Source organism: Eleutherodactylus coqui, chromosome 10 (genome assembly GCF_035609145.1).
Source record: "Eleutherodactylus coqui strain aEleCoq1 chromosome 10, aEleCoq1.hap1, whole genome shotgun sequence".
Lineage (NCBI taxonomy): Eukaryota > Metazoa > Chordata > Amphibia > Anura > Eleutherodactylidae > Eleutherodactylus > Eleutherodactylus coqui.
In genome coordinates, this window is record NC_089846.1 from 33,654,882 (window position 1) to 33,678,116 (window position 23,235).

A 23,235-nucleotide genomic window follows, 5' to 3' on the forward strand; every position below is an offset into this window, starting at 1 on the left:
ATAACTCTTTTACTTATCCATCGGCGTCGCTGTGTGAGGGCTTGTTTTTTTTTCAGGACAAGTTGTATTTTTCAATAGTACGATGTAATGTACCACATAATGTATTGAAAAGCTTAAAAAAAACCTGCAGCAAGAATTACATAACTTTATTCAATGGGTCAGTACGATTATGACGATACCAAATTTATATAGACTTTTTTTTTTTTACTGTAGTACTTTTAACCCCTTAGTGACGGCGCTATCGACTTTCTACGTCCTGTTGCAGGACGTGTATGGAGGGAGGTAGCGCCTCTATCTCCCTCTATACAGCGTGGGCGTCAGCTGTTTATTATAGTTGACACCCGCGGGCAATAGCCGCGATCAGCTGGACGGCCGAGCATGGCTAATAACCCTTTAAATGCCGCTGTCAATTCTGACAGCGGCATTTAAATCCCCAGAATGCTGCTCAGGGGTCCCGCACGCCCCCCCCCCCCTCCCCGCAGTGAGATCGGGGGAGCCGTGCAGGTGTCATGACAGCTGGGGGCCTTTAGAAAGGCCCCAGGGCTGCCTTTGCAGACTGCCTATCAAGCCATCTCCGTGGGGTGGCTTGATAGACTGTAGAGATGAGCAAACGTACTCGTTTCAAGTAATTACTCGATCGAGCACTGCGATTTTCGAGTACTTCAGTACTCGGGTGAAAAGATTTGTGGGGGAGGCGGGGGGAGGCGTCGCAGCGCGGGGGTAGCAGCGGGGAACAGGGGGGGATCCCTCTCTCTCTCCCGCTCCCCCCCACTCCCCGCTGCAACCCCCCACTCACCCACGGCGCCCCCCGAATCTTTTCGCCCGAGTACAGAAGTACTCGAAAATCGCGGTACTCGGGCGAAAAAGGGGCGTGGCCGAGTAGGTTCGCTCATCTCTAATAGACTGCCTTTGAAAAAGCAGTATGACATAATGCTATAGCATTACGTCATACTGTAGGAGCGATCAAAACATTGCATGTTGTAGTCCCCCAGGGGGACTTCAAGGTTAAGTATCTATTATTAAAAAATCTAAATCATAAAATAAAAATATGTATTCGGTATCGTCGCGTCCGTAAAAGTCCGATCTGTCAAAGTAGCGCATTGTTTCCCTCACGGTGAACGTCGTCCGAAAAAAAAAAAAAAAAGAATGCCAGAAATACACTTTCTTAGTTACCCTGTCTCCCAGAAAAAACGCAATAAAAAGTGATCAAAAGGCATATGTATTCCAAATTGATACTATCGGAAACTACAGGACATCCCGCAAAAATTGAGCCCTTGCTCAACTACGTCGACGGAAAAATAAAAATGTTATTGTGCTCACAAAATGACCGCAGTAAATAATTGAAAAAAATTAAATATCTTAAAAAAAATATACAAGTACTACAGCAAAAAAAATACTATATAAGTTTGGTATCGTAGTAATCGTACTGACCCGTAGAATAAAAATATCAGGTCGTTTTTGTTGCAGTTTGTGCGCCGTAGAAACAGGACGTCGATGGATAAATAAAGGAGCTACGATTTTTTAAAAGGGAGTAGGAAAAAACAAAAATGGAAAAAAGCAAAAAAACTCCGTCACTAAGGGGTTAAGATACTTTTTACCTCCATCTTCTGACAGCCGGAGTTTTTTATTTTTTCGTCAACCTAGTTGTGCAAGGCCTCATTTTTTGCAAGTCGTCCTGAAGTTTCTATTGGTACTATTTTGGCGTACATATGACTTTTTGATCACTTTTATTACATTTTTTCTTGGAGACAGAGCGACCAAAATAAAACGCATTTCTGTGCAGGGTAATTAATGTATTACTTCATAGATCAGACTTTTATGGATGAGGCGCTACTAAATATGTTTTTTTGTTTGTTTTTTATTTAAACTTTATCATAAATATGGGAAAAGGGATTTTTCTTTAAACTTTTATTACCTTTTATTTTTTTAATAGTTAATAGAACTTTTTTAACTGATTTTTATATTATTTTATATGTTTACTCCCCATAGGGGACAAGAACTTGCGATGGTTTGATCACTCTGCAGTATAATGTAATACTATGGTATTACATCATACTTCAGATCTGACAAGTCACGCCATAGGTATGGCTTGATAGGCAATCTGCAATGGCAGCCCTGGGGGCTTTCAGAAGGCCCCTGGCTGCCATGGCAACCGAACAACACCCCAAGATCTCATTAGTTTTATTGGGCCCGTGTCTGAGTAAACATTAAATGGGCCAAATTTCCCTAAGCCATTGCCTCTACCTCTTCACTATGCTGATGGTTGGGGGTCATAGGAGTCTGCTCCCACCAATTATACATTGGCAGAGGCCATACGTTCGTTGGTTACATACTCATATTGATACATTGTTGGTATTGTATATTACATACTCATAACAGTATTGACTGATGAAAATAGTCATTGTTTGCCGCTGATCCGATTCTAAAGCTATTTATGGAATTTATCGCAGTTCTACAAAATGGTTCACCATTGTAATTGTATTGGCGTGGGCGCCGCATGGGTTCACAGAAACTCTGTTCTCCCGGCGATGTAAATTCTATAAACTCTTCTTTCAGATTTCAGATGAAGAGATTGAAAGAATAATGTCCGGTCAGGAGTTTGAGGAGGAAGCCAACACTTCTTGGAGTAACAATGGCGACAGTGACCACAGCTCACCAGGCAATGGAGTATCAGAGAGCAACCAGCCTTCCCCTGTATCCACACCTTCTTCGAGGTAACATGGACTTCATAGGTGTCGGTGATTGCAGTAATGATCGTAGATGTGCTTTGTTTCATTTGATGCTGATGTTGTTTGTGTTCTTATGCAGTAGATCAATGGAACTAAATGGATTTGCTTCTCTACGGGATCAGTATTTGGGGACGCCCGGACCAACGCACTATCAGTATCTACCTCATCTTTTTAGCTATTCTGCTGCTCATTCGGCTTTGATCCCAGCTCAGGCCCGAAGTCTAGACCCCCAGTCGCACACTCTCATTAACCAACTACTAGCTGCTGAAGATATGGAGCCACTGAGCACCCCAATGTTGATTGAAGATGGGTAAGTGTGCAATCCATAGACAACCTTGGGTGGGCTTCACTAACAATGGCACTAGTACCACAACTTCCTCCAACCTGTCAACTCTCCTGACTTGTCTTTTTTTGTAAACACTTGGTTCCTTAACCCATTCCAATCCACTGTCTAAAGACATTCTGATTTGAAGGCTGTACAGCTTCGATGTCGGAAGACGTCTGACAGGGTATTCTTACTGTAGATTACTGGCCGTTTTGTTGTCAGGGGCTTCTGCAGCATGTCCCATACCGCAGTACTGGCTCTAGCCAGCAGATGGCGGCATTGTATGATTGTAGAAAGAGAAAGCCCCCTAGGAAACTCTCAATCCAAAATTGGATTGCAAAGGGTTAAAATAACCATGCCATGCCAGAGGCATCTTTTCTTACATACATGCGAAGTACTTGTTCCTCTGTAATTTTTCCTAAAATTTAAAAATATTTTGAGGAGTTGAGCAGGTCCTTAAAAAGGTTGTCCCACCAATACAATTAATCACCCATCCACTGAATAGGTAATAAATGTCTGACCAGTAAGGGTCCAACTGCTGGGTGCCTTACCGACCATGAGTCTCCCTGTATCAATGGATATGCCGTCACACGTGTGTGCTGCCACTTCATTCATCTCTATGGGACTGCCAGAGATGGCTGAGTACAGAGGCCAGTTATCTTATAGGGGCAGCAGCCACCAATCGAACCCTCATGGTTAGCTAATCCCCTTTAATAATATGATCCTAAAAATGCAACCTGATCTGAAAATATCTTGCTGGTGGGAGAAATTGATCCTTACAGGCTCTCATACACATTAGTGTTTAGTGGTCCGAACCCGCTGAGAACACTAGAGCTAGACGACCTTCTAATGTGTAGGTGCGTGGCTCAACTTTCCCTTGGAGATGGTAAAGAAGGATCAGGAACGTTGAAGGTCCATCCTTCTGTACCTCAAGAGATAAGTCACCTCCAGAAATGTCTGGATGAAGCTTAACCCCTTAAACATACGAATGCTCGCCTGCCCTGACCGCTTGTGTGTATGGAGGAGCCAGTGGACACTGTTGTCTGATGAACAATTGTTGAAAGTAGTTGACAGTTTATGGGCACTTTTATTTAGTTGTAGCTGTCCTGTCTGCACTGGTTATTCCCAGCTTGTATTTTGGGGTTCACTGACAGTCTGCAGGACACCATAAATGGTGCTATTAAGAGCCTTTTCATACTAGTGTTTTTCTGATCCACCGTGGCAACAGCAAAGCTGAAAGAAAAAGTTTCCGTTTTTAAGTCCACAGAAATGCATTGCTAGAGAAAAAGAAGAGCAAGAAAAATAAACACTAAGGCCTCCCTCAGACAGACGTTTTATACAGTGTTTAGCGTTGCCTTTTCAGTGCTGCACTAAACGCTGTACATCGCTCCCATTCATCTCAATGGGGCTGTTCAGACAAGCGTCGACGCTGCGCTTTGACAGCGATGCATGTTCTATCTTTGGCCGTTTTCAGCCCTGCATCGCCCATTGAAATGAATAGGCAGTGCTAAACTCAAGCGCTAGCTGCAATACCTATAAAAGAAAAAAAAAGGGATATTCACCCAGCTGACGCCGTCGGGGACCCCGCCGCTGTTCTCCGGAGCTCTGGGCAGCGAGAGATTGCTTTCATTTGCTCAGAAGCGCCAGCTCCGCCAATCAGAGCCTGCGCTTGATGCACCAATCAACAATGGCTGTGATTGGCGCATCCAGCATGGGCTGTGATTGGCTGAGCCTGCTGACACTCAGCGGGCTCAGCCAATCAGAGCAATCTGTTGCTGGAGGTGCAATCTTCAAACCCTGTCACCAGCAAAAGATCCTCTGTCGGTGATGACAAGTGGGGGGAGCTCCGGAGAACCGTGGCAGGGACCGGGACAGTGCCAGCTAGGGAAAAATAGATTTTTTTTTTCTTTTCAGCATCCTTGACTGCATTTTCAGCTGTGCTAAAAACGCAGCCAAAACAACGCTGCTGAAACCGCAGAAAATGCAGTGTTGAAAAGCACTGCTTTTTTTCTCTTCCTCCCCTGCCGCCCTCTTTCTCTTCCTCCCCTGCCGCCCTCTTTCTCTTCCTCCCTTGCCGCCCTCTTTCTCTTCCTCCCTTGCCGCCCTCTTTCTCTTCCTCCCTTGCCGCCCTCTTTCTCTTCCTCCCCTGCCGCCCTCTTTCTCTTCCTCCCCTGCCGCCCTCTTTCTCTTCCTCCCCTGCCGCCCTCTTTCTCTTCCTCCCCTGCCGCCCTCTTTCTCTTCCTCCCCTGCCGCCCTCTTTCTCTTCCTCCCCTGCCGCCCTCTTTCTCTTCCTCCCCTGCCGCCCTCTTTCTCTTCCTCCCCTGCCGCCCTCTTTCTCTTCCTCCCCTGCCGCCCTCTTTCTCTTCCTCCCCTGCCGCCCTCTTTCTCTTCCTCCCCTGCCGCCCCCTTTCTCTTCCTCCCCTGCCGCCCCCTTTCTCTTCCTCCCCTGCCGCCCCCTTTCTCTTCCTCCCCTGCCGCCCCCTTTCTCTTCCTCCCCTGCCGCCCCCTTTCTCTTCCTCCCCTGCCGCCCCCTTTCTCTTCCTCCCCTGCCGCCCCCTTTCTCTCCCTCCCCTGCCGCCCCCTTTCTCTTCCTCCCCTGCCGCCCCCTTTCTCTTCCTCTCCTGCCGCCCCCTTTCTCTTCCTCTCCTGCCGCCCCCTTTCTCTTCCTCCCCTGCCGCCCCCTTTCTCTTCCTCCCCTGCCGCCCCCTTTCTCTTCCTCCCCTGCCGCCCCCTTTCTCTTCCTCCCCTGCCGCCCCCTTTCTCTTCCTCCCCTGCCGCCCCCTTTCTCTTCCTCCCCTGCCGCCCCCTTTCTCTTCCTCCCCTGCCGCCCCCTTTCTCTTCCTCCCCTGCCGCCCCCTTTCTCTTCCTCCCCTGCCGCCCCCTTTCTCTTCCTCCCCTGCCGCCCCCTTTCTCTTCCTCCCCTGCCGCCCCCTTTCTCTTCCTCCCCTGCCGCCCCCTTTCTCTTCCTCCCCTGCCGCCCCCTTTCTCTTCCTCCCCTGCCGCCCCCTTTCTCTTCCTCCCCTGCCGCCCCCTTTCTCTTCCTCCCCTGCCGCCCCCTTTCTCTTCCTCCCCTGCCGCCCCCTTTCTCTTCCTCCCCTGCCGCCCCCTTTCTCTTCCTCCCCTGCCGCCCCCTTTGCCTTCCTCCCCTGCCGCCCCCTTTGCCTTCCTCCCCTGCCGCCCCCTTTGCCTTCCTCCCCTGCCGCCCCCTTTGCCTTCCTCCCCTGCCGTCCCCTTTGCCTTCCTCCCCTGCCGCCCCCTTTGCCTTCCTCCCCTGCCGCCCCCTTTGCCTTCCTCCCCTGCCGCCCCCAAAAAACTGTAGTGGGCAGTCACCCTAAAGCTGGATCAGTTGAAAAAACACTAGTGTGAATGTAGTCTAAGTCTGCAGGGTCTGTTGGGAATTGTAGACTCCTTGCAGCCCTGTAAGTTTGTAATAATTGGGCTTGTGGATTTGGTTAGCCAAACCTTTTGATTTCTTTATTTTTCTACATTTCGACTTTCATAAATAGCTCATGTATAATAATTAGTAATACATTTAGGCCGCCTGCAGACGGCTGGGTCGGATCCGGCTGCGAGAATTCTCGCAGCGGGACCCGACCCGAGCGCCTGCAGAGAGCAGCGCGTACTCACCCGCACCCCGCAGCTTCCGCTCTTTCATGTGCCGGCTGCCAGGCAGCCGGCGCATGCGCAGAGTGGAGCCGGCAGCCGGTTAGTGACGTTTCTGTGCGGGGCTCGCTGCCGCGCGGACAAACTGCGACCGTCTGCATGGGATTGCGTTTGCTATGGCAGCTTTCAAGGGCAGAAATTCCGCGGGAAATCCCGCCGTGGAATTTCCGCTCAACTGCAGACGACCTTACTGTAGTCAAACGGCAACATCTGGGTTAACATAATCTATATTGGGTAATTAATACTTTTAGTTTGGGCCTGGTACATTTTTTACTGACTCCTACTCTGCAGCCCTGATCAAAACACTGCAACGAGCCGAGGAGGCGTTTCCAGTAATACTGGATGAGGAAACCGCTGTTAATGCATCTGCCTAACACATTCCTTAATGATGTTTCCAATGTGGATCTTTGCTCTAAGACTAGGTGGTATACTTCTCTCTCCTGCTCTATACGTACTTGTATCCTTGGCCTTTTCTTGCATATTGAAATGTTTTTCATCTAATATTTAAAACTCTTCTATCTGCTTCCAGTTCTGTCTGAAGTTTTCCGTAAGAATGTCGTTATTGTTTTTTTCCCCTTAGAACAAATAACCTTTAGTCGCCACAAATCACCTTGACGTTGTGTGTTCTGCTCCTTCAGCCTTGTACGTTGTCATTCCTGATTGAATGGTGCACATTATTCCCAATTCTTCACTATTTAATTGCAGATGTTCAAACTATAGACACTTATTTATAAATATTGTAGTAAACGAGAAGTAAAACAGTAATTAGCGCATACTGACTCAAAGAGATTTCACAACCGATGCCTTAGTTCCTGGAAGAAAATGTCATTTTATCGCCAATGAGAAAAAATATATATATAAACTAGTTTTATTTCATATAGACAAGAAGAAAAAGAAATACAGACTCTCAAAAGTCGGAAGTGCTAAAGGTAGTCTGTACAGAAAATGGTTTCAAATCATCCCTTGGGGTGTCATCCAAAGTTGCAGGGCTGTGGAGTGGCAAAGCCAAACTTTCGACCCCCTCCACCTCGCTCTGTTGAATTTATTTTTCGACACTCCCAACTCTTTCCTCAATGGCTCATGTATAATAGCCAGTGGTAACAAATATACTGTAGTAAAATGCTAACATCAGGCTTAACCCTTTTCAATCCACTCTCTGACGTCTAAAGACATTCTGAAGGCTGTACAGCTCTGATGTCGGAAGACGTCCGGCAGGGTATTCTTACTGTAGATTACTGGCCCCTCTGTTGTCGAGGGCCTCTCCAGCAAATCCCATACCGCAGCACTGGCTCTAGCCAGCAGATGGCACCATTGTATAATGGCAGAAAGAGAAAGCCCCTCAGGAAACCCTGAATCCAAAATTGGATTGTGAAGGGTTAATACAGAGTATATATTACTATACGTTTCTCCTTTTTTACAGTTGGAGTCCATATATTTTTTTTTGACTCCACCTAAAACTTACTCCGACTCCTCAGCACTGCACATTTTTGACATGAGATTTTAACAAATGTAATATCTGATGCCCTCATTTACTGGATCTACTTAGCTACAGCTAAGGGAAGGCTATTGAGATCCTCTTGAGTAGCAGGTTCCTTACAGATTGGATGTCATTAGCTTATATTGGAGGACCCTGTAGAATAAGAGAACATAATAATTTCCTCTTTTAGCTGTAGTTCTTGCCATCAGAGCACTAGGGGCCATTGTCAGGCATTTCCTGTCCTCATTTTTTTTTTCTCCGAGGAGATCCCAAGCCTACAGAAGTGGTGGCAGCTTATCAGTCCGTTCCGTGAACCCCTCTACTTGTTGGCACGTGACAGCGCTATGCACTATAGTCACATTGATGTCACCACCTCCTTGTTATAGCCTTGTGGCTCAGCAACTCTTGTTCATAACCAAATGGCAGGAACAATTGTATTCAACGAGCCAGTAGGACCCAGATGTTAAGGTGCGTTTAGACGGAACAAAACAAATCGCTGGATCGTTAGAATTTGAATGATAATAGTTCAATGTAAAAACAGCCAACCAGCAAACGACGAACGATAAATCGTTTGCTTATCGGTCATCATTAATTACATACAAGCATGAAAATCCTGGTTGACTTGTTCACTAATCGTTCGGTTTAAATACCGATCATTCAGTCGTTCTCATTCACTGCTACAGTGAATGTGAACGTTTCAGCTAGTGAACGATGTACCTTCCTGTATAAAGTGAACTCTGACATCGTTTGCTCGTGTGATCGATACATTGTTGCGTGTAAAAGCACTCTTAGTCCATTGCCATGGTATCATTTAGGAACGTTATAGCTTTCTTCCTTGGGCGCAACGTAGCTCTTTTAATTCTGTATAACATTGTTAAATGTTCACCGAGTAGCACCATTATTTATGTAGCACTGGGTGGTGGTATTATTTAGGCTCATGTTGAGGCTTTATTATTGCTCTCCCTAGTCTACTTTTCACAAATGGCACAATGCCCTCACACGTTGCATTAGGACTTCCACAAACCTTCATCCAGCTCTGGTTGTGAGGACAAGACAATGCCATAAATAGCTGGGGAAATATTAAAACGGATGTACGAGAATCGCAAGTTATCCTGTAGATGGAGGAGAACTTGCTAATCAGTGGGGACTCACCGCTGAGATCCACACTGAGCCAGAAAATGGGAGTCCCATATCCACAGTCGTCGTCCTCCCTGTAGACTTGCTTCAACCCCCACAGTGAGGAGATTGAATGGAGCGCTAGTTGCGCAAGCTGTCACTTCCTTCATTTTCAATGGGACTGGCATGCGACGAGCTCTTGGATATTTCCGTCAGCTCCATTGAGTTGAATGGAGCAGCTGCTGTGTATGCTTGGCCAGTGCTCCATTCATTCTGACATCACTGCAGTAGGTGACTGAACTCTGCAATGACAGGCAGAGGGGAACACAGTTCTTGAAATCCGTGGGGGTCGTCTCCGTGGTCAGAAATGAGTATTGGAAACAAGTTGTATCTGTATAGCGAATAAACATCTAAGCATCTCTTGGTTGATTCTTCTGAGGTCCACGTCTGGTACAGCTGTGGTCCCGTGAAGCACTACTCTTTGCTTTAGTAAATTGACATATGTCCCTTGACAGCTTTTTGAGATAACCACCTGAATTTTCATTGGGGTCATCTCCTTAGAGCGGAGGGTTATTCTCAAAGAAGAAGACCAGTACACATAATATATTGTGGTCCGGGGGCGGGCGTGCTCCCTTGGAGAGATTTCACAATAATTCTTCATACTGGTGTTTTTGTGACTTGTAAAACCTAAATTTTCTCCTCATTTCTCATGGCCGTCTATTTCTTTCTTCACAAACAGGTACAAGGTTACTCAGTCGGAGCTCTTTGCCTTGCTGTGCCGGCTTGCAGATGAGCTTCTGTTCCGTCAGATCACATGGGTGAAGAAGTTGCCGTTCTTTTGTGATCTTTCCATTAAAGATTACACGTGCCTGCTGAGTACTACGTGGCAGGAGTTGATACTGCTTTCCTCACTCACTACCTACCACAAGCAGGTGTTCGGGGATCTGGCAGACGTCACCTCTAAATACTCTCCCTCTGAGGATGAGCTGCACAGGTGAGTGGCCATAACAAACTCTATAAAGTTGTGCTGCTACATTAGAACCACTTTATGGAAAATCGCAGTATGTGGACTGGAAACCTCAATCATCAATGGGTATTGGATAGAAAGCTTTTGCCATTGGATTTGGTTATTTTAAGCAGTTTTACATAAATAAACATTATTTATATAATAAAAAGTTGAGCAACTTTCTAATATTCTTTGTTTCAATTCCTCAGTTTTTTTTTAGTCTCCCTCTCAGTGAATGCTAGTGTACTAACGAGGGTTAATTGCTCGTTAGTCGTATCATAACTTGCAGTTGTAATGAACGATAGACTTATGTGAATCAGAAATGCTAAGGGCAAGTTTTTTTTTTTAGGTTTTAAATAGTCAAAGATGTTTCCATTCACTGACAGCAAAGCACTGTAAGCAAAGTGGAATTCAATGACCAAGTGTATTAAAAATTTGTATAGTTGTTTCATTATCTATTAAATGAGCTTTACTTTTGAAAAATTCTCTTTCTATCCGATCTCAGATTAAAGCGACGCTCTGATTTCAAGACAAAATTCTGTGCCGGGATCGGAGGGGGTAGAGGGTATATTACTTGCAGTTGTTCTTCTCCGCCATCCCTTTGATCTACCGTTTCCAGGTCCTGTTTTCAGCCATCCAAAATGGCCAATGCAATCTTCAGACTACCTAATCCTCATAGGTTGTGTTAGACTACTAATGCTCTATACTTTCTTTCTGATTGGCCAGAGCTGTTCATGTGACCAGTACTGGCCAATCAGAGAGCAATGCACAGAGTGCATCAAGTAGTTGGAAAAATGCAGCTGAGCATATGTCCCTGGGTGCCAGGGGGGATGCCAACTAGCCGCTTCCCGTTGACCCAGGGTATTAAGATGTGTGCCTAGGGCAGTGCTTTAAATACTTTCCCCAGAGAAGGAAAGCCTGGCTACGGCTCCTCTTGAGCGATGGAGAGGTAAGTGGCTGCTTCTGCCTCTAACAACCTTAGTAAACCAACCGCTCTCCTTCACCTTCACTGAGCAGTAGCTAGAGCTGTAGAAGAGCTACGATTCGCACCCATTTATAAATGCATAGATGTCGTTAATGGAAGTAGTTCACCGCATGAAAACCTATTCCGATGAGTTGCTCTTATTACATGGTTAGGTATAGATCTAACTTGAAGCTCCAATGCGGAATCTGTAACTTGACCCCTGACCTATTATGTACCATTTATAATACTAGTGTATTCTTATGTGGCAGAGGGGCATTTGCTACCTCTACAGCTGCTGTACCCCATGAGCATTTTTTTTATACCACATCATGCCACGGGAAAAAATCGTGGCCCATCTTTGGGCGTTCCCATCACATTGACCATTGTTTTCAATGGGGCCGGCAAAGCATCACATGGCGGGCAAGGTTATGCAAGTGCGATGTGAGGTTTCCCATTAAAAACAATGGTAAAGACTATGTGATCTGTGGTTAAAAGCTGTGTGAGAGGATCACTGCTTCCTGGAAGTGATGCGAAGTGTTTTCGACACAAACGCCTCGCATCAGCGAGGAAATAGCACGTTGGTGAAGGCGATATTGGGCCGAGTTTCAAGGCCCCATATTGCACTTGCCCGTGTGAAATTAGCCTTAAGGGGAAAAAAGTCAGTCTCAAATCTGGCAATCAGAATAATCTCTGAATCACAGATCCTTTTGAAGTAACTTGTGACTATAACATGTAATATTACACTCAAGACATCCAGGCCCCTCTTGTACTCTGATAGTGAGTTAGAGGCAGAGAGTTCCATAGTCTCACTGCTCTTACAGTAAAGAACCCTAGACGTAGAGGGCGACCCCTTGTTACAGTCCTGCCTAGAATTTATACAGAAACACAAGGGAAGTGTCAGTTGTGCCCTATCTTTATTTGTTAAGAGTTAAGTGAGGGCAAAGCTTCACAAAGAGCCTTCCATGACTTGTTGACTGCGTCCACCATTCCAGTGTTCGTGAACCCGCTGAAGAACTGCAGATTATAGTTCTTCCCAGCACTGTCGGATTTGACTTTTCTGCTTAACTATTTTGCTTTTTTTGTTTTTCATACACAAGGGACTTGAAATGGCCCCAGAGATAAAGATCCAAAGCTGTTAAGTCCCCGTGATCTTGGCCACTGTTCTACCTGACCTCTACACCCAATCCAGTGTCCAAAGAATTGCACATCCAGCTATCTGCGTACAGCCACATTAAAGTGCAGAGGAGCGCCATACTGTTAAAAGTAACACAGGAACTTACCGTTCTTATTGAGCACCCTCTGTGACATTGTCAGGCTCTTGCGATACAATCGCAGAGAGCCCGGGTGGTTGCCATGGCAACACGACGCCAGATACCGGCGTCCTGTATTGCCTGTAATCGCTGTAATAAGCGATAAGGCATTGCAGGAGAGAAGTCCTGCAATGCCTCATCACAGCGATCATCCGTGCTATGGTGAAAGTTCCCCAGAGGGACACAAATGGTGTAAAAAAAAAATGTACAAAAAATAAAAATGTAAAAAAAAAACTTTTTTAGGTGCTTTTTCTCATAATGACATAATAAAAGGTTAAAATCTCACATATTTGTTATCGTCTCATCCATAACGACGTGTACAATAAGCTGCACATGCTTTTTTTTCTGCACGGCAAAAAGCGTAAAAAACACTCTAAAAAACTGAGTCTGCCTCCCAAAAAACGCAATAAAAGTGATCAAAAAAGCCATATGTACTCCAAAAACTACAGCTCATTTTGCAAAAAGCAAGTCCTCGCAGAGCTCTGTACATAGAAAAATAAAAAAGGTACAGGACTTTGAATGCAGAGATTTAGAAAAAAAAATCCCAAAAAAAGGGTTTTTATTGTAGAAAATTGGAAAAACCTAAAAAAATGTAAGAATTTTGGTATCATTGTAACCGTACCGACCCGCAAAAAAAATGGATTGTGTCATTTATGCTGCATGATTAGCGCTGTAAAAAAAAAACTATGGCAGAATTGATGCGTTTTCTCTCCCTGTTATCATAAATTAATAAAAGTTTTACAATATAGTCCATGTACCCAAAAATGGCACCAATAAAAACTACCGTTCTCCACGCAAAAAACAAGCACCTATACGGCCACATCGGCGGAAAAGTAAAAAAGTTATGGCTTTTGAAAAATGGAGATGAAAATCCGCCAAGAATCGTTGCGTCCTTAAGCCCAAAGTAGGCCGTGTCCTTAAGGGGCTGATGGGTTATTTTTTATATATATATATATATATATATATATATATATATATATATATATATATATATATATATATATATATATATATATATATATATATATATATATATATATATATATATTATTTTATATTTATTTTTTTTATTTATAATTTTTGTTTTTCTTCATGGACTTGTTTGCAAATCTAGATCGTAAGCTCCAGATTTTGCGGCACTATTGCTTTTAATGGGGTAAAGTAATGCTCTCAATATTTTAACCCTTTCTAGTCCAATTTCTATCCTGGTTTTCCTAAGGGGCTTACTCTTTTTCTGTCATTATACAACAGCGCTATATGCTGGCTAATGCTAGTACTGCATGAGGTGATACGTTGGATAGGCTCCGACAGCAGAGAGGCTGGCAATATACAGTAAGAGAGCCCCGACGGACGTCTTCCAACATCGAAGCTGTACAGCCTTAAATCATAATGTCTTAAGACGTCAGACAGTGGATTGGAATGGGTTAATGACTGCCGCAGACTGGCATTAATATTGTCATTTATTTCATTATCCACAAGGACATCCAAATCCTTCTCCATTTAGACGAGCTGTGTATAGGTTGAACTAGCGCACGACCTAATCGCTAGCTCTTTCGCTCGTGCGGCCCATTTAGACCACAAATACAACATTGTGCAAATGAAAAATCGTTCAGCCTTGTTCCATCTTTCACATTGGCTGTATAAGTGAATAACAAGAACTGATTGAGCGCTGCTTAAACCGAATGATAAGTGACCGAGCCAGCGATGGTTTTTATGACTAAACGACAAAGGAAACGTAAACGGCTCTCATTCGTCATTGGCTTGCGTTAATCGGTCCCTTTCGCTCGTTTGAACGAATCGCTCCATCTGAAAGTACTTTACCCAATTGACATCCTTACAGGATATACTGTATATGGCACCTGATGTTTTCCCCACAGTGTATAACTGAGGTCTTATCAAGACTGAAGCTCAGCATTTTGCAGGCCATTTGGCCAGTATATCCAGGTCACTCTGTAGGGATACAACATTCTGTATTGTATCTCCAACACTACAGAGCTTTGTGTCATCTGCAAATGCGTAGAAAATGCTATGAGGTCCATCCTCTGCATCACTTATAAGCCTACTAAACAGTAATGGTCCCAGTACAGACCCTTGGGATACCCCACTTATTACATTGGTCCAGTTGGAAGGGGTGAGCACCCAGAAGGGGTCTCTCCTTGGTAAGAGAGGATGCCCACCCCTGACCCGCTCACCTACAAGGTGTCTCCACACACCTTCAAGGTGCTCTCCTTAAGTAGGCACAACACCCCTTCCGACCTACGTCACAGGCCTCTCACTAACCAAGCCAGAAACTGCATACTGATGAGGGGCAAGCACACCAAAACAGCTGCCTGTGTATGGTTTTCTGGCTTGGTTTCCTATTCCCAATCATTGTTGTAAAGACTTGTTTGAACGAATGCTGCCTTCCAATAGGTGGCACTGCAGATATTATTTCATCTTCCTTATTTGCATATATTAGTCCGGTCAGCATGACCCAGTTATAACTGCTCTTCGAATATAGTCTTTAGCCAATTTTGGGTTCAATCATAAGTTGTACTAAACCAATTTACCGCGACTTGAGCAATAACCGCATATGAGTGACATCTACATCCCCCAATATGAATACTTCGCTTTTGCTCACAGTCGGTTAAATGATGGTATTAAACAGCCGTGCCACATTACCCTCCGAGTTACCTCTTCCACAACACCAAAGTTCAGATATCACATTAATGTAAATGTAAAATTATTCTACAACTATGATCCCCCCGACCTCTGAGCCATTAATTAGCAGAAATGAGCCAGGGTCTTTGTATTACATGTATTGGCCTGTCTCTAAATCTAGTCTTATCTTCCTTTAGGGCTATGTAATATGCACAGTGATTTACAACGTGTGTTTTTCATAATCGGCCCCTTACCAGGGTGCCAGATTACAGCGTGATTTAGGGCTGGTTGTGGGTTCACGCACAGCTGCACCAGCCTCTGGCCAGCTCCGCAGAGCCACTAACAAGCTCGTACACCCAAAACTTATCTGCACCTCGTTATTTGTGGCTCTTTTTTTTCGAACTCCTCCACCTCGGGATACAAACACAACACCTCCATTTGTTGGTGACACTGCTCAACAGCCGTGAAAACTCCTGACTCTAGGAAAGGCTCACATTGCTGTCAACTCCCCCTCCGAACTTCTGTTATCTAATCATGATTTGTTGATTCCGGTCATTTCTGTGAAACTGAAAAATTGTAACCGTTATACCTTCCACTGTTATATGGTTGGATATCAGTCTGCTGAGTTGTAACAATATAGGGATTTATTTAAAGGGGAAGTTCAGGATTACAAACAAGGGTTCTGGTATTTTGTGCAAAAACTGTGCCAGTCTTATCCATGGACTGTGAAGCTCGGTCCTATTCCCTTTAACAGCTGCAATATCGGGCACAGCCCATGGATAGGCATAGCACTGTTTTGGGGCAAAAAACATTTTTCCCATTTTTATTTTTTTTTACCCAATAAATGTATGTGACCGTTCACTGAAGTTTCGACCAAGAATACTTTTACATGGGCCGATAGTCACTCGAGTAATCACTCAAAAGAGCGATCACTGGTGACTGTCGCCCCGTGTAATTATGGGACCTGATAGGATTATTGGAGTCTCTTGATCTTCAGTTCACCCATAACCAAGTGAGTGTTGATTTGTGTAAACAGGTAGTCCTTCATAACTGAACTGTGAATGAAGGTGGGCAGCCGGAAGAGATCTCTGGCTCGTTCTGCCTCCACTCAGTGAGCGATTATTGCCCCTGTTTAGAAGGTCATGAGCGATCATTGTTAGGACAACGGATGATACTTTTATCTATAGTATCTATCATCTGTAGTGAAATATGTTGCAAGATTTTAGCTTTTTAGGTTAATGGCATTTTTTTCACAATGCAACTACTTCTACATATGTAGGGTTTTCTGGAGTTTTTACCTTGGGCTTCTCTATAGATGCTAGAAAAAAACACGTATAAAAAATCAATACTTCCCTATTCCTCCCCAGGCAGTCTACTTGCCGTACCTTCTCCCCATCAATCTTCTCCTGGCTCCTGCAGTCCCCAGCTCACCTCACCTCCAGCCGACGGATTCTTCTTCTTCAGGAGACGTTCTGTACATTGCTGGCATTCTCCTTCCTGCAGGGCAATGTACGCTACGTCACTAGTGATGTAACGTTCACTGCCTGGCAGGGAGCGTCAAAAGCTATACCAGGCTAATGCCGAGATTGCACACGTCTCGCCGTAAGTGTTCCTATACTAACGCCGTGAAACAGCTCGCATGCCCGATCTCAGCATTAGCCCGGCATAGCAATAGGTGCTCCCTGCTAGGCAGTGAACGCTATGTCACTAGTGACGTAGCCTACGCTGACCTGCAGGAAGAAGAAAACCGCTGCGTAACAGAAGACGAGGATCTGGCCGGCTTGCGGTGAGGTGACCCAGAGACTAATGACAAAATGCCTTTAACTGTTTTTACATTATGTCCTTCTGCATAGAAAAGTTATACAAGGGAAATAAAAGGTTTACCAACGCAGATTAACTCTTTATTCACAAAAAACGATTACTTTTACATATGCCTGTGGGGGCTGTGGTCACGCTCACTGTGTGCGCTGAAAGCTTTGCCGGCACCCACGCTGAACATGTGAAAAAAGTAAAACGGACTATATGCTAGGTGATGATTCACATGAGAGAGGGGGGTTCAGTAAGTTGCTTAGTCTTTCTTACTGTTAAGCAAAAAGCTTTATGCAGCCAGACAAATAGTCCATCGTCCACTAGGTGCAGAAAGACTGTAGCGGGACATGGCGCCACAGCATCTGCAAGGTGCACCAAGTGCAGGGTCTACAGCACAGACAGACAGGGCAGGGTAAGACTCATTGCGGGAGAAGTTATGGGCATAATCTGTATCGGGTTGTTCTAGTCCAGACTCTATTGACCTGTTCCCATTACGTTGCCGTAAACGGATCGCCGAGCAGCAGAACACTGTACAGCATTGAGATGTTTTCTTGAACTGACTGCTACTTTCTTTGTACTACGCTACTGAAGCAATAAGCTGTGTTCTTGAGTTGCCAGCACCATTCAGTTGAAGAAAACACACTTATGGGCCAAGCCAGTGCCCCCAACACCCTCTATCCTGATGGCGCCTGGGGCAAATGCCCCACCTGCCCCCCCTCTAGTTAGACTCTTTACTTATGGAGCCATTTTTATTTCCGCATGGCATGTAATATTACTCTGCCAATTTCTTAGGGCTCACATAATGGTGACTTCCACCTCTGTGCACTGATTCACAAGGTCTACACAGTTGAAACGCTTTTGACCATAGGGGGGTGGTTCTTTTTAAATGATCATTGGGTTAAATAGTTTTTCTTGGTGTAATCAGTTGACTCACCTACCATTTAAATCTCTACCCCAGTCTCCTACTGCTGATCTAACAGACTCTGAACCGAAGCAATGTGTGTCGTCCAACGTGACCTCTTACAACATATTGTCCCAACGGGGCCACAATGACACATCGTCTATAGAAACGTGAAAAATAAAATAATGCAACAGTAAAAAAGAGCAGTCGTGTGCTGGTATTAGAGGAATTCTTGGTGCTCTTAAGGATGCAGTTCATTAGGACATCTCAGCGTGGGATTCCGGCACCTGGCAATTCTGCAATCTTTGCACCTGCTGTTTCTCGTTGTGAACATTCAGTCTTCTGAAAAGAATTTCAACACCCCAGTATTATTTTGTTGGCCGAGGCAGCGTGGATTCATAGCGCTGAAATAAACAGACTGTTTCGATTGTGAATTGTCCAACATTTAGAAACAAACATGAGCATAGAAGATTGACTTCAGAAAGAGACCACATAGTCCATCTAGTCCGCCCTTCGATTATTTTCTCTTCATTTTTATCTTGGAATAGATAGAATTGTCTCAGGCAAGCTTAACCCCTTCCCGTTGCAGACATTTTTCATTGGGGTTTTCTCCATCTCTGCCTTCAAAAAGCTAAAACTTTTATTTTTCTGGCAATATATCCATAGAAGAGCTTGCTTTTTGGGGGCAACATTGTATCTTTAATGGTACCATTTAATTTACCAGATAATGTATTGGAAAATAGAAAAAAAAATTTAAGTGTGGTAGAATGGGAAAAAAAGCAATTCTGCCATTATTTTTTGCTTTCCAAATTTTTAAGGCGTTCACAGACTTGTAAAATTGCCATGTCACGGTTAGCGTCATTTGTTCTTTGGGTCAGTAGAATTATGGCAATATTAATTTTATATATGGGAAAGTATATATGTTTACACATTATTATAACTTTTTTGTTAAGTCCTCTAGTGGGATACAGTATATCACAATACTTATGTATTGCAGTGTATTGTCCCTGCAATTGTCATCCTATACCTGTAATAGAAATATTACTATGGCAGGCCTGGAGAACTTCGCTAGGCCTGTAGCTGCCGAAACAACTTTTTGGTGCCCTAGAATTCAACTGTGGGTGGAAAAGATGGCGCCTCCTCCTGTCTAACCATTTAGATGCTGCAGTCAACATTGAACATGGCATCTAGTGAGTTTTCTTCAATCCTGGCCACTACAGCCATGTGTCTACTACTACTACTGGAGCCTACATACCCACACATATCACATCTTGTAGCCAAGCTAGAGGCAGCACCACAAGGGTACTAGAGCCTACATACCCACACATATCACATCTTGTATACAAGCTAGAGGCGGTACAACAAGGTACTAGAGCCTCCATGCCGCCCGTGTCACATCTTTTTTCCAAGCTAGAGGTGGCCCAACTGGGTACTAGAGGCTCCATGCCCGCCCATATCACATCTTGTATCCAAGCTTGAGGTGGTACAACAGGGTACTAGAGTCTCCATGCCCGCCCGTGTCACATCTATCACATCTTGTATCCAAGCTAAAGGCGGTACAACAAGGTACTAGAGCTTCCATGCCCACCCTTATTACATCTTTGTATCCAAGCTAGAGGGAGCTCAACAGGGTACTAGAGCCTCCATGCCCAACCCGTATCACATCTTGTATTCAAGCTAGAGGCGGCCCAACAAGGTACTAGAGCCTCCCTTCCAGGTTCAGTTTTCTGCAATAAATTCTCCTTTTGCTCTGATATTGTAATCTCTTACTTATATCAACGTTACAATCACATATAAAAAGTTTCATTACATTCCAATAACTTTTCATTGGAGCTTGATTTATTTTTTTTGACAATGAGCGTATGCAAAGGTGTCGATCGTGTCCTGAATTTCCCTTCATCCCTGCTGTAGCCCAAAGGTTTTCATCCTTTTCCCCCTTTCCCTTCTTCTTTTTCTCTAGGCCATAAAAATTAATTTTTTAAAGGTGTTTTCAGCTTTGTGTCATAGTCGGTACCCAACACACATTGAGTGGGCTCCACCTCAAAGCCAGCCCATTACAATGTAAATATGTCTAAGGGTGCATTCACATGTAGCGGGAACAATGCAGGCTTTCTGCAGCGGAATAGAAGAGCTGAAGTCTACTGTAGTTCTGTATCAAAATCTACACCAACGGTGCAGTTTTTGATGTGAATTTTAGTCTTAAAATTCACTTACTTTTGATTTTCCAACCATATCTGCTGGAAGTTTGTTCCAAGCATTAACTACTCTTTTAGTAAAATATGTCCTGCTCCCCCCCACCCCCCACTAATCTCAGATTGTGACCCATGTTCTAGTATTTCCTTTCTTAAAAAAACATTTCTGACAAAATAAATTAAAGACCCTTCCTGAACCTTATTTAACCCTTTCACATGCACTTTTCTCCATTCCAGATATCCAGTATTCTCTTCATTGTGATCTTCGACAATCATTGCCTGCACAGGAAATCATCGGCTGGCTGTTTTTATTTACTTTTTTGCGTGGGAATGATGGATACATTTATTACAACTATTATTTATTTATTAATAGGACTTGCCTTATTAATTACTAATAGATGTATAGTACATGCACATTTTTTGTCTACCGCCGCTATAAATGCATTGACTGATGTATAGAAATTCTTCCCTATAGTCTTTACAGACGTGAACATACTGACATACAGTAACCTCCCCCTACTGCCGTGGTCTTGAAAATTAGCTGTGGGGAACTGAATTTTAGCAAACTACCGATGCAGAATTTAAGCTCTACTGCACATATACTCGTTCTTTTAACCCATACTTGCCCAAAGTAAATAAAGATTGAAACATACACTTGGTCATAAAATAAAATGAAGCACGCAGAAGAAGTTGTAATTTTGCTGAAAAACTTGGCAGTTTGATTAGAGTTGTGATGTGATTAGATGAACGGTCTTGCCACCTGAGGCCCTAAAAGTGGTTCCCCTTTGGCCTATAAAAAGGCTCTCAGAGGCTCCTTGTGTGTACTGACCTCCTTTATGTTGTGTAGATCTTGTTGACCACTAGACGCTTCTACAACGCAATCAGAATTTTTGCTCAGTTAACAAAGTTTGAGAGGGGGTGCGTTATTGGCATGTGAGAAGCTGGATGGTCGTATTAACGAATTGGCCGCCATCTGGACCATTCTCGTTAGACTTTTAGGAGGTGTTGGGACAAGTGAATGCGTGAGGACACACATACAAGGCAACTGGGCCCAGGAAACATTCGATAGACCAAGAGTAGAGAAAATCGTCAGATAAGCACGAGCAGCTCCCACTGTTTAATTGTTCACCATACAGAAACAGGTGACACCATTGTTACAGGCTCCTGTGTCTGTTATAACCATTTCCTTGGCTGAAGGACATCCGGTCTCACAGCACCTGTTGGCATTGGTTTCATGAATGACAAAACTGGACTGCTACAAAGTAGAACCAGGTTGTTTTTAGTGACAAATCCAGGTTTAGTTTGGGCACTGATGATGGCTGTGTTTGTGTCTGTAGACCTAGGTGTAAGCTCCTCAATCCTGTCTTTGCTGTGGAGCGACATATTGCCCTCACTGCTGGTGTGATGTTCTTAGGGTGGCCATCACATACAACAGTTGGTCAACCCTAGTAGTGGTATGAGGGACAATTATCCTTTTGCTCTGATATAATTTGAAGGCTGAGTTACAGCAAATGTGGACCGCTATGCCGCTGGATACCATGCAGAATCTGTATGCATCCATACCCACCCGTATCACATCTTGTATACAAGCTAGAGGCGGTACAACAAGGTACTAGAGCCTCCATGCCCGCCCATATCACATCTTGCATCTAAGCTAGAGGCAGCTCCACGGGGTACTAGAGCGCCTCCATGCCCACCTGTATCACATCTTGTACCCAAGCTAGAGGCGGAACAACAAGGTACTAGAGCCTCCATGCCGCCCGTATCACATCTTTTTTTCCAAGCTAGGGGCGGCCCAACTGGGTACTAGAGCCTCCATGCCCGCCCATATCACATCTTGTATCCAAGCTTGAGGCAGTACAACAGGGTATAAGAGCCTCCATGCTCGCCCATATCACATCTTGTATCTAAGCTAGAGGCAGCTCCACAGGGTACTAGAGAGCCTCCATGCCCACCTATATCACATCTTGTATCCAAGCTAGAGGCGGTACAACAAGGTACTAGAGCTTCCATGCCCACCCTTATCACATCTTGTATCCAAGCTAGAGTAAGCTCAACAGGGTATTAGAGCCTCCATGCCTGCCCGTATCACATCTTGTATTCAAGCTAGAGGCGGCCCAGCAGGGTACTAGAGCCTCCATGCCCACCCGTATCACATCTTGTATCCAAGCTAGAGGCGGTACAACAGGGTACTAGAGCCTCCCTTCCAGGTTCAGTTTTCTGCAATAAAATATCCTTTTGCTCTGATATTGTAATCTCTTACTTATATCAACGTTACAATCACATATAAAAAGTTTCATTACATTCGAACAACTTTTTCTTGGAGGTTGATTTTATTTATTTTTTTGACAATGAGTGTATGCAAAGGTGTCGATCGTGACCTGCATTTCCCTTCATCCCTGCTGTAGCCCAAAGGTTTTCATCCTTTTTCCCTAGGCCATACAAATTATTTTTTAAAGGTGTTTTCCAAAGACAAAAAAAAATTTTCTCAAATACTCAGAATGTGTTCCAACTTAAAAGAAGCCATATTTGTGCAGCGTCCGAGGAGTGAGCCCCAGCCTAGGAGACAGCGGAGTTTAGTTGTAGGCCTTGTCACGGTGGCACTACCATCTCCCACGCGAAGGGTAACCAGGGACACGTCCAAGGGGCCGAGAGCAGGCTATTAAATTAGGTTAGCCTACTGAGGGTTTACTTTAGTCCACCTTGTCACGTGTGACGCCACCGTTCCTTCACGGTGATCTCTTGATGCAGGAATAAAGAGTCCACACGCAGGGTTGAGGGTTAAAGGCTGAATCAGGAACGGTCGGTAAAGCCATTTACTTAAACACTACTTGAAACAAAATCCAGTACAGTCCACACTTGACATCCACTGGCAGAATAGGTAGTGCAGGAGAACACGTGGTGTGACAGGGAGGAAACATGGGAGGACAGAGTGACTTACACGGGCCAAGTTATTTGTGAATCTCTGGTCCTGGACGCTTTCTCATGAACTCTCACCAACTCTCTACCGGTACACACGGAGTAGTAGACTTGCACATCATGCTGCACAGTGGGAACTCGCACTTCTTGCTGCTCTTCACTCTCCTATTTCTCCATTCAAGGA

General features: G+C 44.5%; 1 protein-coding gene across 1 annotated transcript in view; it reads left to right on the forward strand.

Moving 5' to 3' along the window:
- NR6A1 (nuclear receptor subfamily 6 group A member 1) overlaps positions 1-23,235 on the forward strand; it is a 207,470-nt gene that overhangs the window by 169,544 nt on the left and 14,691 nt on the right. Inside the window, exons 5-7 of the mRNA XM_066579777.1 lie at positions 2,557-2,714; positions 2,809-3,039; positions 10,050-10,304. Coding sequence (XP_066435874.1) covers positions 2,557-2,714; positions 2,809-3,039; positions 10,050-10,304 — 644 coding nt within the window. The remainder of the gene's footprint in view (positions 1-2,556; positions 2,715-2,808; positions 3,040-10,049; positions 10,305-23,235) is intronic.